The sequence below is a fragment of the Euprymna scolopes genome, chromosome 17, assembly GCF_053919585.1.
Source record: "Euprymna scolopes isolate OS-2025 chromosome 17, ASM5391958v1, whole genome shotgun sequence".
Taxonomy (NCBI): Eukaryota; Metazoa; Mollusca; class Cephalopoda; order Sepiida; family Sepiolidae; genus Euprymna; species Euprymna scolopes.
The window spans coordinates 113,181,998-113,201,335 of record NC_136498.1 but is presented as its reverse complement, the minus strand read 5'-3'; the positions used below and the strand labels follow the sequence as shown (position 1 = coordinate 113,201,335).

Genomic DNA, 19,338 nt, shown 5'->3' with positions numbered 1-19,338 from the left:
GCTAAACACTCTTACTAAATAATATTGACGAAATATCGAAAAATAAAGAAACAAAAACAGTTTTGAAAAATAATGAAGCTTTACTTTAGTAAAATAATCCGAAACAGCAAAATGGGATATTAAAAAAGTAAACACGTAATTACTTTAGTTTTTTAAAGCAAAGAATCAATATAAATATGAATGAGAAGAAAATGGTGCCCTTTTCAAGCAGAACAGCTTCGTTTCAGTTTTACAGTATTGAACGGTGTAGTATTGCGCCATCGGATTCAGGGTTGTACTATTGTAATGAAGGGTTGTAGTCAACTGAATTGCTTCTAGTACACTGACAAAAAAAGCTTAAACAGATATATAAATAAAAATAAAAAGGTTATGTAAATGTTTTTAAAAAGACACATAATCACGTGAGCAGGATTTTTTCCTTCTTTTGATACGATAACAAGTAACGTTCTTATTTTTTATTATTTATCTATTTTCGAAAGAGTGCCATGTGCAAGTGGAGAAGGAAAAAAAGAGTTATGCAAAATTTGTGTTGAGAATTGTCTAAAGTTCCGACTTTTTTTTTGGCTTTCACTTTAATAAGAACATGAATTTATGATGTGAATTTATTCGACACAATATGATTCAACTCAAAAAAATGAATAAAAGTTAACGTGAATTAAGATTAAAGTTAAGGTGTTATTGTGGACCCTCACCCATTTTAAAAAACCTTGTTAAACTTTGTGACATATTTACATTCTATGGAGGTCAGACGCGAACGAACACCCAATAATTTTATTATATCATATTTCTTCAAACTGAAACATAATTATCAAAGTATACTTACGCAAATAGATATGAAAAGTCTTTCTTAAAGTTTGTGCCATATTTCCATGGAGTACAGGCGCGAACGCAGACCCCACAATTTTATTATACCATCCCTATTTAAGTTGAAACATACTTATCAAAGTATTCTTATTTGCATCTATATCAAAAACCCCTGTAAACATTTTTTTTTTAAATTTTTTATTTCCATACATTGAGGGTCAGGCGCGAACGCAGACCCCACAATTTTTTATGAACCACCGTTCTGCCAGATCAAACATACCCATTCCTGATCCTCGATACATCTTCTATCATTATATGTAATCAGTTTTTTAAAATAGTCAACTATATAGGAGCCTATTCGTGACCAGACACACACAGAGCTTTATATTATAGATATATTAATAAAATCAAAGGGATGTAGTGTTTACCTGATATACGCAATGGTAAACTTCAAACTAACATAAATAACAGTATTTATATATATTTTTTATAATTATTATAATTTAATCCCAACCGAATAAAAAAGCTCAATATGCAATAGAGAGTAGAGCTTATTATAAGAGAAAGAAAATTAAAACTAAGTTGAACTTTACAATCAAAATTTACAATAAGCAAATTATATTTGTAGAAATGCTGGAATTTGCTAGGTAAGACATTAAGTGAAACCGCAATTTATTGTAGTTATAAATTGCCAAATAAAAAAAAAGTGAAGAAAATGTTGGATATGTAATTATATATATATATAACCACACATAATAAATTGCTACAAATATAATTTGCTGATTTCTTTATGTCCTCTGATGAGAAGAATAACAAGAATAGCATTCTTTGAAACTCTGCGGAATAAGAACTTTGTAAATTGTTTTTTGGAGTATTCAGTCGAACAATAAATTTTGATTGTAAAGTTTAACTTACAGTTTTAATTTTCTTTCTCTTATATATATATATATATATATATGTATATCAAGATTGTTTTGCTGAATCAAAGCTCTTTGATGAGGCAAGACATGCCAATTTAGCAGAAAGTTGGTGCCTCTACCCATTCACCTGTCAATCACAAGTTATAATTAGGGCTATAACAACAGAATATTCTTGTCATTGTTTTGACTCTCGAGTATACATCTGACTCGAGACACAGTGATTCAGCCGAGAACCACATCACTCTACATAAAAGTATATAAGATATCAACAGATACACACTCGAGAGTCGAAACAATGAAAAGAATATGCTGTTGTCATAGCCCAGTCATAAGTAAGCAAAATCTTAATGTTTACATAAAAAAAAAGTTTTCCATTTGTTTTTATGAAGAGCTTTATATTGAGCTCCAGTCAGATTGCTTTAATCAAGAAAAGGCAAGTGTACAATGCCATGTCCAACAAGTTAAGAAACTTTACAGACTTTTGCGTGTGACCCCACCCCCCTTTCTGAGCAAAGAATTGCGGATCTAAGTTTCAGTGGTTCCCATTTACTGTAGGTATATCGTAATTCCCATGACCTCACTATTAACATTTCTCTTCCGACTACACTTCACTGAACTTAAGTACACATTCGATTAATAACCATATATAGAATATCCACTTATGGGATGGCCTTAATGACTGCACTAAGGTTGAGGTAAACAGGATATTGTGTCTAAGTGGCTAAAGACAGATATACCATCTGTTTGATGGGAAGAATGACATTGTGCTGCCGATGCAGAAGCCACTTGCATAAAAGTGGAAAGGAATACATCGGTCTGCGAAACAATCCACAATTCGAAGGCGCATAAATGACATACCAAAAGAAGCATGTCTACATCCCAGAGTAGATGTGACAGTTGAGGATGTGTGGGCATCCAAAACTGCTATATTAATCTGATTGATTTGAGATCTGAAGGGGGTAGGAACAGCTGGCTGGAGAATTTGAAAGTTTGATAACCACAATTTCTTACTTGCCAGACATCTCCAACTCATTCATTACAATAAACAATAATAAAAAAATATATTACTGCACCATCAAACTTTCAAATTTTGTGATAATAACTTGCATGCTCAGCAGTGCACAATAGTCTAGAAATAAATACAAATTAGACAGTAACTTTTATATATATAGACATTATATTGTTGGCACGTTTTTGACCTTGAAAGTAATATAAAAAAAAAAATTCTATTAGTTCCTTACATCAAGTAGTTTTATGCCTTGTCTCAAGCGATTTCCATTAAAATAAAAATGATGATAAATAATCAAAAAATAATAAGAAATTATCTACTCTTGTTAACTTACAATTTATTTATTTTTTTAATCTTTTTATTTTATTTATTTGTATATTTATCAGTTATATTTACATTTCAGTCTTATTATTGTTTATGTTTGTTTTACAAGTTGGCATGTACTGGACAGCTTTTAGAAACGTATTTACAAACTAACCTATCTCTGACCAAGTCTTTACTTATCCCTCTTTCTCTCAAATACATCCTCATGACTTCCTCGGATATATTCTCTGGACATCTACTGCCAGTGACCCTGCTACCTCAAATGTTTTACATCTACAAACTCAAGAATTCTCATCCATCTTTTTTTAATGTGACCAAACCAAGAATGTCTCCTGTTTTCTGCACACATTTCCTTTATACTGTCCAGATTTAACCTTTCTGTGCAGTCACCTCACATTACACACCCCTCGTGCAATAGACAAGAACATAAACAAAGGATACCTTATTCTTTTAATTAGACAGTGGAACATGAAATTTGTTATGCAAGAAAATGATAAAAGATGCTCACCTCATTTCTATACAGCCGAGCCGAATGGCGACATCAGGATCTATGTGTTCAGCAATATCTCTCATGTAATCATTTCGAACCTGAGAGAAGAACAAAGAAAATAAAATAAAGTAAAATAAAGTAGTTAATTTTTTTTTTTTACATAGGCATCACCACTTATCAAGGCCAAGAGGTCACTCAAGGATAAGGGTTAAAGAGTGTACAGTAGACATTGGACAATATAGTAATCATTAGTAATGAAAATTTGGTAAATTTGATAACTTATATAGAACGGCTCATCAAGAACTTATTTACGTTAGACTTGAACACAACCATATTGTAGTCAGCCGGAAAGCAGGAAAACGGAAGACAATTCCACAGGCGTGCAGTTCTAATAAAAAAGCTTTGTTCATGGAATCTACGTTTAGGTTTAGGCACAGATAAAGAGTGAGGGGAATTATTGATAGTGTGTACAGCTAGACGAGTGTTTCTTGTGAAAGTTTAGCGAGGGGGGACCATAGATTGAAGCTCAGTTGAACACCTTCCATGAAAATAACGATACATCAGAGACAAACTCGCAACATCTCTTCTGTGAGATAGAGGTTGCAAGGAAGAGAAAAGGACATTTCCTACGAGGCTACGAAGTCTATTGTGAACTCTATCAAGGCAGGACAAGTCCTTTTTAGCAGCTCCTACCCAGATGTGGCAACAATATTCCATCCTTGGACGTACCTGGCTCTTATATAGATAAAGAATAGCATCAGCAGTGAGATATTTACCGGATCGATAGAAAGATCCCACCATTTTTCCAGCGACAATGAATTAACGCATATGAATTATATATGACACATAGACTAGTTGACTTACCCGGAATTGTTTGGGTTCCAAGTATGCCGAATATAAATTAAATCAACATCTTCCAGAATTTTTGGAGATCAGGATTTATAATTTGGATTATCTGGACTACTATTTTCACCATGATTGCTATTTTTACAACAGCTACATAGGCTGTTAAGCTAAATGTATTGAATTTGCATGCAACATCTGTTGTTGCAAACCTTCGATACTTTAATCCAGAGGGGAATTTCTTCAGTTATTTTATTATATGGGAGACAATGTCAGTTATATATTATTTCAATATCATTCATATTATTATATCGCTATAACTTACCTTAATTTAATTATTGATTTGTATTTTATTTTTGATTTGAACATTTCAAGGATAATCTAATGTAACTAGGATAATCTAATGTAACTAGGATAATCTAATGTAACTAGGATAATCTAATGTAACTAGGATAATCTAATGTAACTTGACCCGTTGGGTCACAACCATGAGAAATATTTACTATGAAATTTCATTTGAAAATTCATAAAAACCACTATATTATTTTGGTACTCACTAGGAGTTCTCACACAAGTCATCATCAGAGATTACTCACTGACAACAAACGGTGGTGTTCCCTGGAGTTTGAGTGACACTTGGCATAATCACGCTGACACACCGGTTCTCACCAGATCACCGAAGTTAAACAACATTGAGCCTGGCCAGTACCAGATGGGTGACCATTTAGAAAGGCTAGGCGCTGTATGTACCGCAAGTTAAAAATACCAGGTTGAGAAACTGGCGCAGTTTATCCTTCTCTTGAGGGTAAATGGGACTCTCTTAAGCTGTGGTAGGCACTCTGTCTTGTGATGACGTTTGGAATCACGATAAAAAATACCCTTGATAGCCCTGGCGAAGTACCAAGTATTCAGCTACTGACAAGATTTGAATTACACTACAAACTTGTGTAGTGAGTTCAATCCCGGCTACGGCCGCACTGGATGGTTGGATGGATGGATTAAGTGACAACAAGTCCCTTCATATTTCCAGTACTCTTTAGCTCTTAATAATCTTTGCAAATTACTTTGTGTTATTGCAATTGACTTCTCACTGGCAACAACCATTGGCCTTCACTGGGATTTAAGTGGCAATAAGCCTCTTTATGGTCTTAGTACACTTTGCACTCATCTAGTGCATAGTGCCTTCTATCCTCTTTAACCCTTCATGCATATTTTGTGTGATATCAGCCAAGGCTGACACTTTTTTTTCTTTAGAGGTGGGGGCACATTTCATAAGACCCATCCTGCCAAAAAAAAACAAAAACAAAAAAAAAACAAGTGACTTATTACTTTGCTATCTAATTCAAACATGTTTTTGTAGTATGCACAGACACACATGTAAATTAGATGATTACCCTTAAAAAAAAAAAAAGAGAATTACTCTTTTTTTCTAAATGGCCAGAGGTAGAGGGGAAATATTAGAGTGGTTGAATCAGCATAGAGTGAGAGGTGTGAAATACAAAAGATAACAATCTGTAATGGGGGACAAAAATGGATGGTCACATTCAATGCTGCCAAGACTAAACTTGTTTCCTTCAATAACTACAAGAAACCTTTTCTACCACCAATAGCAATGACCAAAGACTATTTATTTGAAAGCACATCTTTTAAACTCCTCAGCCTAACGTTCACAGGAAACATGAGTTGGAACAATTACATTGAGAGCATTGCCAGGACCGCTGGTAGGTTCTCTCTACCGTGCTAGAAAGCTACTGACACCTGAAAGTATCCTGTACCTCTATAAGACCACCATTCGCCCATGTATGGAGTATTGTTGTCATATTTGGGCCGATGTATCTGCTACTAGTCTCTCACTCCTAGACAAAGTTCAAAAGAGAGTTGCCAACCTGATAGGTCCTGAACTATCATCCAAGCTTCAGCCTCTGTCCCAGCGACGCAATGTAGCATCCCTCTGCCTGTTCTACAAGTACTTTAACGGTAAATGTTCCGACAAGCTGCAAGCACTTGTACCCCCTCTACGTAAATACCCCCGACAAACCCAACAAGCAGTAAAATCCCACCCCTTCACAGTAGATATCCCTAGATGTAAGAGAGCCTTCTACTCCAGTAGTTTCTTCCCCAGAACTGCTAGACTTTGGAACTCCCTGCCAGGTTCCTGCTTCCTCAACTGTACTGACATGCAGAAGTTCAAGTGTAATGTGAACCGACATCTTACAACCCAACTCCCCACCTAGTACCCCTGTAGCCTGTGTCCCTAATAGTAGCCCCATACATCAAAGTGGCATTGTGCCTTGTTTGGAGTCGAAATGAAAAAAAAAACAAAAAACAAGAAAAAAAACAGGAAGATGAGCGATTTGTTCAGTTAACTAAACTAACTAATAAATTATAGTTAACAATTAAAACAGATTTTAATTAAAAAATATAACTCAATCCCTAAGATGGAATACTGTTGCCATATCTGGGATGGAGCTCCTAAAAGCACCCTTTTCCGTTTTGACAGGGTACAAAATCGTCTTCAAAATCTAGTGAGCAATGATGTTTTTGTCTCCCTACTTCCTCTTTATCATATAAGATTTTTTTTTTTTTTTTTTGGTTTTGTTTAACGGCATATCAACCCTTTGTGAGTTATTTAATGCCGAATCCAGTTATTTTGGGAATAGTATTCGATGTTGTATCCAGTTATTTTAGCGTTCCATTTGTTGGATTGATGTGAGTAGCTTCTTTTTTGGTTGAACAAGCATAGATTATTTTTATTTATTAGATTTCCAATTTTCATTCCCTTTCTATCCGTTTCCTTGCATCCCCATAAGGTGTTGTGACTATTTAAGTCCCCTAGGAAAATAAAGGGTTTGGGTATTTGCCCTATTAAGTTCTCCAATTCATTTTCATCGATTTGTTCATGTAGAGGTATGTATAAAGAACAAATGCTTATCGGTTTGTGTAAAGTTGCTCTTATGGCAACCGCTTGCAAATTTGTTTTTAATTCAATTTGGCTCTGGGGTATGTTATTTTTAATGAATACTGATACACCACCAGAGGCCCTAAGTCCTGTATTATGAATATAGTTATATTGCTGATAATTTTTTATATTCAAATTGTCCTCTTCCTTGAGGAAGGTTTCTTGGAGACAAATAACCAAAGGATTAAATTTGGTTTGCAACAATAAAATTTCATTGTAATTTGCCTTCAATCCACAGCAATTCCATTGGATTATCTTGTAACTCATGATGATTTTTTTTTTTTTTTTTTGGTTTGAGGAGTAAGTTCAGTTTCCACGTCTTCTAATTCTGTAAATCTATTTGTAGTAGTAGTAGCTTCTGTTTGTGGTAATTTCTTTATATTATTTTGTTTTTTTGGTAGATGTATCTTTTGTTTGTTTTTCAAGTGTGTTTTTTTCACCACGGGAAAGATGTATTGGTGACCTGTGTGGTTTTTCTTTAAACTGATTCTTTTTTTTCCTTAGTTTCGTTTTTTCAGTATCTGCATGACGTACTGGTGATTTTTGTGGTTTTTCTTTTGATCGACTTTGTTTTTTTGGATGTTCTGATTTTGGTTGAGAATTTGTTTTATTGGTAACATTAGTTGATGATTTAATGGGATGATTAATTTTTGATATGTTTGGTTTGATTTCATTTATAAATTTGGGCCAATCGTTTGGTCCCAATTGTAACAATTTGTTTATTAGTATTTCGTATTTGTAGTTTTGGTTAGTGATGTTGGATGATATACAATTGGAGGTGACTTGAGAGTACGTCTTTTCCTTCATGTATCCATCTACTATTTTCCTGGCTTCGAGGAAGGAAATGTTTTTGGTATGTTTTATTGACACTACTTCCTTTTCTTTCTTCCAGATTCTGCATGCTCTAGCATAAGCAGGATGGTTTTCTCCACAATTTGCACATTTGCAATCAAGATTGCAGCCGTTGACAGTGTGGTCTGGATTTTTCTGGCCACATCTGCCACACACTGCTCGTCCCCTACATGCATCCTCATGGTGCCCAAACTTCTGGCATTTAAAGCACCTTAGTGGGTTTGGTATAAAGGGTTCAACTTTTTCAATGTTGAACCCAATTTTGATTTTTTTTTGGATAGTTGGTCTATTGAACTGCATAATGTAAGTGTTCGTATGTATAGTCCGATTCTCTTTTTTATTGTAATTTTTTTAACGTTTGTTACTCCTTGGTTTTTAAGTTCTTTTTTTTATTTCTTCAGTAGTGCACATTGATAGGTCTTTCGATTTTACTACATCTTTGGACGTATTCAGATTCTTGTGTGGATAAGTTTTGATATTTATGTTGTGGAAAGTTTTCATTACTAGGAGAAAAGTGGCATGTTTTTCTCTTTCCACTTCCACCAGTAGGGTTTTATTTTTTAAAGTTTTTATATTTTTGGGGTAATATATGCCGATATAATTTTATGTATAATAAACTGTGATAGGCAGTTATTTTGGTTTCTTCGGTGGATTCCAATATAATAAATTTTGAGGATGTTTGATGTAGTTCATTATCTGAACTATCCGAGTCGACGTGTTGGCGTTTGGAGTTTTTATACTTGGCCATATATATATATATATATTTTTTAATTCATTGTTTATGCTCCCCACCCACCTCGGAGTACTATATTGGGGCATGTTAAGGAGGAAACCCATTCGCCTTGTCATGCCAGGGCTACATAAACAATATACATGTCCCAAATGGGAGCCATGAGCACCCATAATCCTTTACTTTCACAATCCAAGCCATTTGTGGTAACTTCCAGCACTATAAAGCCATGTCATTTGGCACATTTGACCCTAGCCACCGCCTTCTAACACATGGAAAAGAGGGGAAAATATGTATATAGTTTATAGTGGTACAGGGTAGAACTGTATTTGTTACGGTTTAGAGGAAATTGATAGAAAAGTAGAAGATGTGTTAGGACTTGACGTAACTAGCCGATTGATAGGATCGGGCCCCTCCGATCGCCTGTCTAGCCTTGTACGAGGCCAAAGTGGAGTGTTGCAAATCTTTAATTTCCCTAGATATCAGTTGCTCAGCCACCAGGATCCTTTTCCGAGTCATTACGGGTTGCCACCCACGGCCAACAGGTGGTCCCTTTGAGAGGCTTTTACTCTCTGCAGGGGGACAGTCAGTGTATTCTAATGCTCCACCGACGGGGTTGGGAAGTAGGGAAGGAAAAAAAGGGGAGGGATAGGGAAGGAAAAAAAAAGGGGGGGAAGGGGAAGGGGGCTGTTGTTTTTGTTTTTGCAGAACATAATTAAGTTTTACAAAAGAGAATAGAAAACAAAAACAGAAGTTTAATGTAGGTGCATTTCGTCTCAGGAAGCCAATAGACAGCCTGATCTGGTAGCACAAGTCATAAAAGATTACTTGCCTCCCCACCAGGGAAGAGTTAGACACAAGTTTGGTTTTTAATGTGGAGGAAAACCAGCTCCCCAAAAAGAGGCACTCTGTTAGTAACAAAAATAAAAAAAATATCAGTCATGAATGATTACTCCCCCGCTAACAGAGACCAAAAAAGTGATACTTTCATAGTAGGTATTCGACTGACCTCAGATATATGGTCCCTCCCCCATAAAACATTCATAACAAATATTCGCCTAACTGAAACCACCACCAGCAACTTTCCTCAGTCTATCTGTTCCCAGAACTAAACAGAAATTCCATGAGCAGAGTTCCCCCCCCCCATAAAACTGCCCGTCTGTGGAACGCAATACTGTTTGGCTGCTTCCTGGCTGACTATAACATGATTATCTTTAGTCTGAGGTGAATAAATTTTGGTGCAAATACACTATAGCAGCAAAATTTGGAAAACGAAAAAATATCGATTACAAAAAAACAATGATATCTACTGACTTTTGTGTCACTTTCAACTAAAATAATGATATCTACTTAATTGGCATGTCAGAAATACTTACATATTACCGCATTAAAAAAAAATCACTAGTTTTCGATCTTTATCGTAAAAAAAAACGTTGCCATATTTCTTTGGGAAGACGTTACATAAAAACAAGGGAAGTAACAAGGCAATACGCATCATTTATTTTTAAAAACAATTTAGCCAAACATTTTATTTTTACTAATTTTTATCAAAAAATGTTTTATTTAATAATTATTTTTCTACCTTATCGTTTTTCGTAATTTTTGGATATATTCATTACTGTAACATGACAAGTAGAGATCATTATTTTGCCTTGAAATTCAATATAAAAAATTTCGAATTTCGCTAGTATAGTTGCTCCTACATTTCTATTGCGTCATCCATTTAAATAATCTAGCCCTACCCAAGTACCCCATCACCGTGACTGATCTTGTCTCACCATATATCTAACACTTTACCCTTATATTTGAGTGGCTTCCGGGCCTTAATAAGTGGAGACCCGCCAAGTAAAACAATAAACAATTTATTTTTTTTAATCCAGAACTAAGATGTATTTTAGAATGCATTTTCTGTTAAAATATATTTCAAGACAAAAAAAAAAAAAAAAAAAAAAAAAAAAAAAAAAAAAAAAAAAAAGCCTTAGGTAAACAAACGTTGATTAACTCATAACAATTATTCATTTTTAGACAATGATATTTATTAATGTCTTAATTTTTATTTAAATTCAATTTTTAATTATTTGGTTTTATTTTTCAATTTACAACGACATTGTGTGCTTCCTTCGTAGTGCTTGAATCTGCAACTTTAATTCCACATTCTACATCCTACGCACCTGCTTGCTACGTAGCATTTAAATGTCTACTTATTCAATGAACACTTGAATTTCTTTAAAATAATAGGAGCAACGGGGGGGGGGGGGAAATGCACGCCCACGCACGCGCGCGGTTCGACTTGTAGAATCACAAACAACGACGCAGTTGGTTGGCCAGAAAATAAGTTTCGTTTCTTTTTTTTTTTCTTTTTTTTTTTTTTTTATATAGTAATTTTTTTTAATCCTTTTGTTAAAACCTGTCTCCCGATAAAATAGTCTTTCGCTTTTTATTCGATTTCATTTATTCTGTACATTCAAAAGTTGTGGTTATTAATGGACATTTACATCTAAAGTTATCAGCGCGTAGTTTCTTCCGTCGTTCCTTACGTCAGATTATTTATTTATTTATTTATTTATTTATTTATTTATTTATTTCTCGTCTTGTTGGAGAGAAAGCTGAATGAATTGTTTCACAGCTCCGTGCACACACCCAGGTGACACGTACACATTCAAGTTTCCACTCTTCTTGTTTCTACTGACAATACCCAGCGTTGCCCGGGATCAAACGAGGAACCCTTATGTCCTTTGGTTCATAACAGTAACACCATATCCTCTTTTGTATTCGTAGATTTTACATTTTATAATATTCAAATTTTACGGTGGGGCCCAAGGACGGTCGCATGAGAGGTGATATTAAAATGACATTAATAGAAATAAATTTATAGTCTTTATCACAACCATCATTCTCATAAAGGAACGCCCAGTGTTTTCTAACAATCAATAGGGATTTCCGCTTAAAAAAAAAAAAAACTTTAGGGTTTGTATTACTGTACACAGATTCGAAAAAGTTGTCAAAAAACAAATATAGAACAAATAAATGTTATCAAAGGCAAGATAAGTTACTTTTCTACCTAACTAGATGTTTTTAGTGTTTATATTTAATGTAACATGTTTATTCAGCTCGAAAAACATGCAGTGTTTACCGATGTATTGGAAAATTCAAAATGGCGGCCGACTCTCTCTCGGAAAGGGTAAGTTTGGGACAAACTAGACAAAAGACTGTTAGAAATTCGCTCAATATATGTTACCGTGACATAAGTTGACATATATTCGGTTGATTTTTAATAGTATTTGGTCTAGTTTATTATTTATAACATCTTTTCCCAAACTTACCGTGTTAAAGAGACAGTCGGGCGCCATTTTGAATTTTCCAATACATCGGTAAACACTGCATGTTTTTCGAGCTGAATAAACATGTTACATTGAATAAAAACACAAAATATATATCCAGTTAGGTAGAAAAGTAACTTATCTTGCCTTTGATAACATTTATTTGTTATATATTTGTTTTTTTTGACAACTTTTTCGAATCTATGTGTACAGTAATACAAACCCAAACTTTAATATTTCTGTTTTTATTTTGGCAATTCGGAATCTCAAATCATTGCTCTAAGTGAGGTCTATTTTACTAAAGTAATTTAAAAAAAAAAAAAAAAAAAATCATTTTTTTCTGACAATTTTAAGAAAAATTACAATATCATAGCTTTTTTGTTTTGCTATTTAGATTTTTTTTTTTTTACGGACCATTCTTTGTTGAATTAAATAAGGTCGTTGGAAAAAAAAAAAATTTTTTTCTTAAAAATCTAAGTAAAATAGATTTACCTCCCCTAAAACAATGAGTTATGATTCCGAACTGCCATATTTTTATCATTTGTAAAATTTTCAAATTAAAAATAAAATGAAGTAAAACGTTGCATTTCTTTTTCATGGATGTAAACGCAAACACCATAAATGTTGTATCCTTTTGATCAAAACGAAACGTACCTATCCAAGCATCGTGTGTAATGTAGTTGTAGAAGAATATATATATGATTATGGAAGAGGAACTTAACCACCAGAACAAGATACTTGTTGTATCTGGCAAGTTTTGCCCATTGATACATTTATTTGCAATTTGTATTTATTTTCTAAAACGATGCATTTTTCTAAATTTTATTTTATTATCCGGGGGGGGGGGTCAGGCTTTGCCTGGGCGTAAAATACGCTTAAATATATTTTAATTTGTCCAGATTTCGTATATATTATTACAGAGTCGTGATTTCAAAACTAAAACAAAAGTATTTGGGTGCCATCAGCTAGAATCGAAACCGAAAGCAAAACTGTAGCATTCAAAGCTGGTGACGTTAACATCGTACGAACGCGAGACGCATATGAACTGATTAAAAATTAAAAATAAACTAAAATAAATGTACAAAATATATAACGACTTTAAAAAAAAAAATTGCCCCATTTTTGACCTCTTAAAAACTATTTTAACAAGCTAACAACTCATAAAAGAATGGTCCGTAAAAAAAAAAAAAAAAAAATCTAATCATTTGAGGCTCCCTCTAGCGCCACTCTGCGACTTTTAGTTTCGGAGGAGATAGAGTTTGGAAATAAGGAAACAGACAGACAAGCCTTTTATAAATTACAAAGAGAGAGAAGTCTGTAATAGACAAACACAGAGTTATCTCCCTTCTAAAAAAAATGTCCGCGATACGAAAATAAATCCAACAGGGTAAATTATTTCCCAGGAGGAATTAACGTTAATTACATATTATTGTTCTTAACATGAACAACGTTCAACAAAATAAAATGGCTATTCAGAATAAAATATTGATTTTGTAAGAAGGAACATATCGATGATAAAAAATTGAGAATCTGACTGTCTTTATGCCTAAAATTTGGTGGATTGATAGTTGCTGTTTCTTCTGATGAGTTAAGGGCAAAATAGATTCATTGGTTGACATAATAATTAAACGAATGATTTTGCGCTACGAAACAGTTGTTGTCAAGCATTATAGATGTCAATGTAATTAAAGGAATAAATTATAAGATGGTCAACATCATGAATCATGAAATTTGGGATGTAGACATTTGTCATTTATTTGTTATATGCTCTGTAATTACATTGAGCTTCAGAAATTAAAGATTAGTATATTAAAAAAGTGAAATATAATAATTGAAAAAAACCATATATATATATATATATATATATATATATATATATATATATAGGGTGTCCGTAAAGTTACTATACAGTCTTATTGTTTTATTGTATTATATTTGTATTAATAGTTAATATTTATTTTTTTTACAGGTTTATTTAATCAAGCATAAAGGTGTTATTTCTTTTTATTTATTTTGTTACAAATAAATATTTTAATACAATATCTTACTGTACTGTTAACATATTACAGGGTGTCTGTATAGTAACTTGTAATACTGTATAGTAACTTTATGGACACCCTGTGTGTATGTATATATATATATGTGTGTGTGGAAGAGGGGCGCGCACACGCGCGCAATTTGAAACAAAAATAGGATAAATATAGGGATATAGTAACCCCGAGATACGGTTCTTTTCAGCTTACGGCGTGGAATACAATGTTTTTTTGGCCCTTGGTTACGGTATTTGCTCCGCCTTGGCACCTTACGGTGTTATTTATAATGTTATTTGATTACATACATGTGTATAATATACCGTACAAAATTTTGCTGAAGTCCTGCCATACGGCGATTTCACCATACGATTCCAAAAGGAAAAACATCAGGATTGGTTGGTTGTTTTTGTTTTACGGCATATCAACCCTTTTTGGGTTATTTAATGCCGAATTCAAAGATTTTGAAGAAAAATTTTTTAATAGAATATATTTGTTGCTTTCAAGTCGGTTTCTATTCAACCCATAGTTGGGACCCTAACAGATACTACCACTCCGGGTCAGAGTGAACCTGGGAGCAATGGCAATTAAAGGGTGGCTCCACACTCCCCAAAGCCCGCAAGCTGGGGCCTCACTACTGGATATAGTTTAAGGTCATATCCAGGGCCAAAACATCAGGAAGAAAGAGGGATTATAAACACTTTTTACATCTCAGCATTTCGGCATCTAATTAGATTAACAGTCGTTCTATCTCCTTACTTTTTGTTTTTTTCCCTTAATCCTTATGTTCTATAATTCATCTATCTTATTTCAATGTTCTATTTAACATTTCCATCCTAATGTACCCTAAGCTAGATATCTGTTAATTATCTCCTTTCTCTTCTGATGAGAAGCATTAGGCTTTCTTTTTGATGTTTTCCTTATTGAACTGACAAATAAATTCATATATACCTTTATACATGTTTCTCTTGTCGCCACTTATCAAGGCCCGAAGGCCACTCGAGGATAAGGCTTAATGAGAACGGTGATCACTAGGACAACAGTATAGTGATCGTTAGTATTCGAAATTATTAGACTTAAAAATTACCATGTTGTAGTCAGTTGGAAAGTAGGCCAGCGGAACAGAGTTCCACAGGCGGGCAGTTCTAGGAAAAAAAGTTTTGTTCATGAAATTTGCGTCTAGATTTAGACACAGATAGAGAATAGGGGAAATTGTTGATAGTGGTTGTAGCTAAATGAGTGCGTTTTGTGAACGTTTGGCATCGGGGAGAGGGACCATAGATTGAAGCTCAAACGACCACTTGGTATGATATATCTTCTCTATAACTTTTTCATTTCAATTCTTTCTATATTTATCCATCCATTGCTGTCATTCCCACTGAACATTTTTCAATATCTTTCCATTTTTAAACAGCTTTCCCAACCTTCTCTCTCACACACATCTTTTTTTTTTTTCTCAAAATAACCCTCGTCTCTCTATTTCCATATCCCTTAATCAAGATCTTTCCATCTCTCCCTTCTTTCACTTCCTCTCAGTAAATCTCCCTCACAAGATCTATTCCTCTCTCTCTCTCTCTCTCCCTCCCTCGACGTATCACACACTCTCAACATTTCTCATTCTCCCTTACCACTGCTTCATCTCTCAGCATTTTTTCCAAAGTTATTATACTCCATTAACATGAGACATTTTCGTCTGTTCACGAAAATCTTCAAGTCAAACGCTCTTGTTCGCCTGGAAATGTTCCAGCCTAAACTTCTCCAAGAAAGCTTCATTTTGAGTTTTGGAATTCGTTCAAAAATTGTCAAATCTACAAACCAGATATTATCTCACCCCTCTTCCCACTCCCTCTTTCTTTTAATGTCAGAATTAAAGGAATCGAGTCAACCTTAAACAGGATTCACCCCAATCGCTCCATACCTCCCCTCAACCCGTTGCCATGGAACACTGACTCTTGTTGCCAGGTGTTATTCAATCCTAAAGGACATCTTCACTGAATGCAATCAGCAGGAAAATTCAAAACTATTTTCGTTGTTTTTATATTAAACTAGGCGACGTAATCGTTAGTAAATATTGGAAGATCGAAAGAACTATGAATTAGCGGAATATAAGAAATCAACCAATGAAATTGCTAGAAAAAAAATCAGAAAATTTGGAAGGGGCCGGTAATTATTTACATGTAGAATAAGTTGTGATGTCATTAGGAAAATACGAAGAAGGAAATGAAATGGAATTGCCTCGGTGTATGATGGGAAGGTGGGAGGAGAAAATAATTAGGGAGTAAGTAGCGAACTACCGCCTTTCCATATGTAATGTGTGGGAGAGTTAATTTTGTCGGAACAAATATAGGAAGGTACGTTAGTGGATTAAAATGAATGATGATATCCGGAAGACATGCGGCAAATACTGGCATCTAGTGAAGCATACTGAATTTTTACGTGTTCTGTATTTTCCAAGATATGTCTTTTTGTAGAGGGAGAAAAATCGTTAGCATTTTAATATATTAGAAGAAGATAGATAGATGGATTAGAAGAAGATTAGAAGAAGAAGAGAAAGAATATTAGAAGAAGAGTAGAAAGAAAGAAAAGATAAATTAGTTGGAAAGGATAAATTAGATAAAAAGAAAAGATAGATTAGAAAGAAAGAAAGATAGATTAGAAAGAAAGAAAGATAGATTAGAAAGAAAGAAAGAAAGATAGATTAGAAAGAAAGAAAGATTAGAAAGAAAGAAAGATAGATTAGAAAGAAAGATAGATTAGAAAGAAAGATAGATTAGAAAGAAAGAAAGATTAGAAAGAAAGATGGATTAGAAAGAAAGAAAGATTAGAAAGAAAGAAAGATTAGAAAGAAAGAAAGAAAGATTAGAAAGAAAGAAAGAAAGATTAGAAAGAAAGAAAGAAAGATTAGAAAGAAAGAAAGAAAGAAAGGTTAGAATAAAAGAAAGAAAGAAAGATTAGAAAGAAAGATAGATTAGAAAGAAAGATAGATTAGAAAGAAAGAAAGATTAGAAAGAAAGAAAGATTAGAAAGAAAGATAGATTAGAAAGAAAGAAAGATTAGAAAGAAAGAAAGATTAGAAAGAAAGATAGATTAGAAAGAAAGAAAGATTAGAAAGAAAGAAAGATTAGAAAGAAAGATAGATTAGAAAGAAAGATAGATTAGAAAGAAAGATAGATTAGAAAGAAAGATAGATTAGAAAGAAAGAAAGATTAGAAAGAAAGATTAGAAAGAAAGAAAGATTAGAAAGAAAGATAGATTAGAAAGAAAGAAAGAAAGAAAGATTAGAAAGAAAGAAAGATTAGAAAGAAAGAAAGAAAGATAGATTAGAAAGAAAGATAGATTAGAAAGAAAGAAAGATTAGAAAGAAAGAAAGATTAGAAAGAAAGAAAGATTAGAAAGAAAGAAAGATTAGAAAGAAAGAAAGATTAGAAAGAAAGATTAGAAAGAAAGATAGATTAGAAAGAAAGATAGATTAGAAAGAAAGAAAGATTAGAAAGAAAGATAGATTAGAAAGAAAGATAGATTAGAAAGAAAGATAGATTAGAAAGAAAGATAGAAAAGAAAGAAAGATAGATTAGAAAGAAAGATAGATTAGAAAGAAAGATAGATTAGAAAGAAATAAAGATTAGAAATAAAGATAGATTAGAAAGAAAGATAGATTAGAAAGAAAGATAGATTAGAAAGAAAGATAGATTAGAAAGAAAGAAAGATTAGAAAGAAAGAAAGATTAGAAAGAAAGAAAGATTAGAAAGAAAGAAAGAAAGAAAGATTAGAAAGAAAGAAAGATTAGAAAGAAAGAAAGATTAGAAAGAAAGAAAGATTAGAAAGAAAGAAAGAAAGATAGATTAGAAAGAAAGATAGATTAGAAATAAAGATAGATTAGAAAGAAAGATAGATTAGAAAGAAAGATAGATTAGAAAGAAAGATAGATTAGAAAGAAAGATAGATTAGAAAGAAAGATTAGAAAGAAAGAAAGATTAGAAAGAAAGATAGATTAGAAAGAAAGAAAGATTAGAAAGAAAGATAGATTAGAAAGAAAGATAGATTAGAAAGAAAGAAAGATTAGAAAGAAAGAAAGATTAGAAAGAAAGATAGATTAGAAAGAAAGAAAGATTAGAAAGAAAGAAAGAAAGATTAGAAAGAAAGAAAGATTAGAAAGAAAGATAGATTAGAAAGAAAGATAGATTAGAAAGAAAGAAAGAAAGATAGATTAGAAAGAAAGAAAGATAGATTAGAAAGAAAGATAGATTAGAAAGAAAGATTAGAAAGAAAGAAAGATTAAAAAGAAAGATTAGAAAGAAAGAAAGATTAGAAAGAAAGAAAGATTAGAAAGAAAGAAAGATTAGAAAGAAAGAAAGATTAGAAAGAAAGAAAGATTAGAAAGAAAGAAAGATTAGAAAGAAAGATAGATTAGAAAGAAAGATAGATTAGAAAGAAAGATAGATTAGAAAGAAAGATAGATTAGAAAGAAAGAAAGATTAGAAAGAAAGATAGATTAGAAAGAAAGAAAGATTAGAAAGAAAGATAGATTAGAAAGAAAGAAAGATTAGAAAGAAAGATAGATTAGAAAGAAAGATAGATTAGAAAGAAAGAAAGATTAGAAAGAAAGAAAGATTAGAAAGAAAGATAGTTAGAAAGAAAGAAAGATTAGAAAGAAAGATTAGAAATAAAGATTAGAAAGAAAGATAGATTAGAAAGAAAGATAGATTAGAAAGAAAGATAGATTAGAAAGAAAGATAGATTAGAAAGAAAGATAGATTAGAAAGAAAGATAGATTAGAAAGAAAGATAGATTAGAAAGAAAGATAGATTAGAAAGAAAGAAAGATTAGAAAGATTAGAAAGAAAGATAGATTAGAAAGAAAGATAGATTAGAAAGAAAGATAGATTAGAAAGAAAGATAGATTAGAAAGAAAGAAAGATTAGAAAGAAAGAAAGATTAGAAAGAAAGATAGATTAGAAAGAAAGATAGATTAGAAAGAAAGAAAGATTAGAAAGAAAGAAAGATTAGAAAGAAAGATAGATTAGAAAGAAAGATAGATTAGAAAGAAAGAAAGATTAG

General features: G+C 32.8%; 1 protein-coding gene across 14 annotated transcripts in view; it reads right to left on the bottom strand.

The window, feature by feature from the left end:
• Window positions 1–19,338, bottom strand: part of LOC145296892 (focal adhesion kinase 1-like) — an 890,147-nt gene that overhangs the window by 152,848 nt on the left and 717,961 nt on the right. For all 14 annotated transcript variants that reach the window (XR_013870066.1, XM_080143040.1, XM_080143043.1 and 11 more), the window contains one exon: window positions 3,566–3,645. Coding sequence is in view for 13 of the 14 variants with exons in the window: in XM_080143040.1 (XP_079999166.1) it covers window positions 3,566–3,645 (80 nt within the window). In the remaining variant the exon portion in view is untranslated. The remainder of the gene's footprint in view (window positions 1–3,565; window positions 3,646–19,338) is intronic.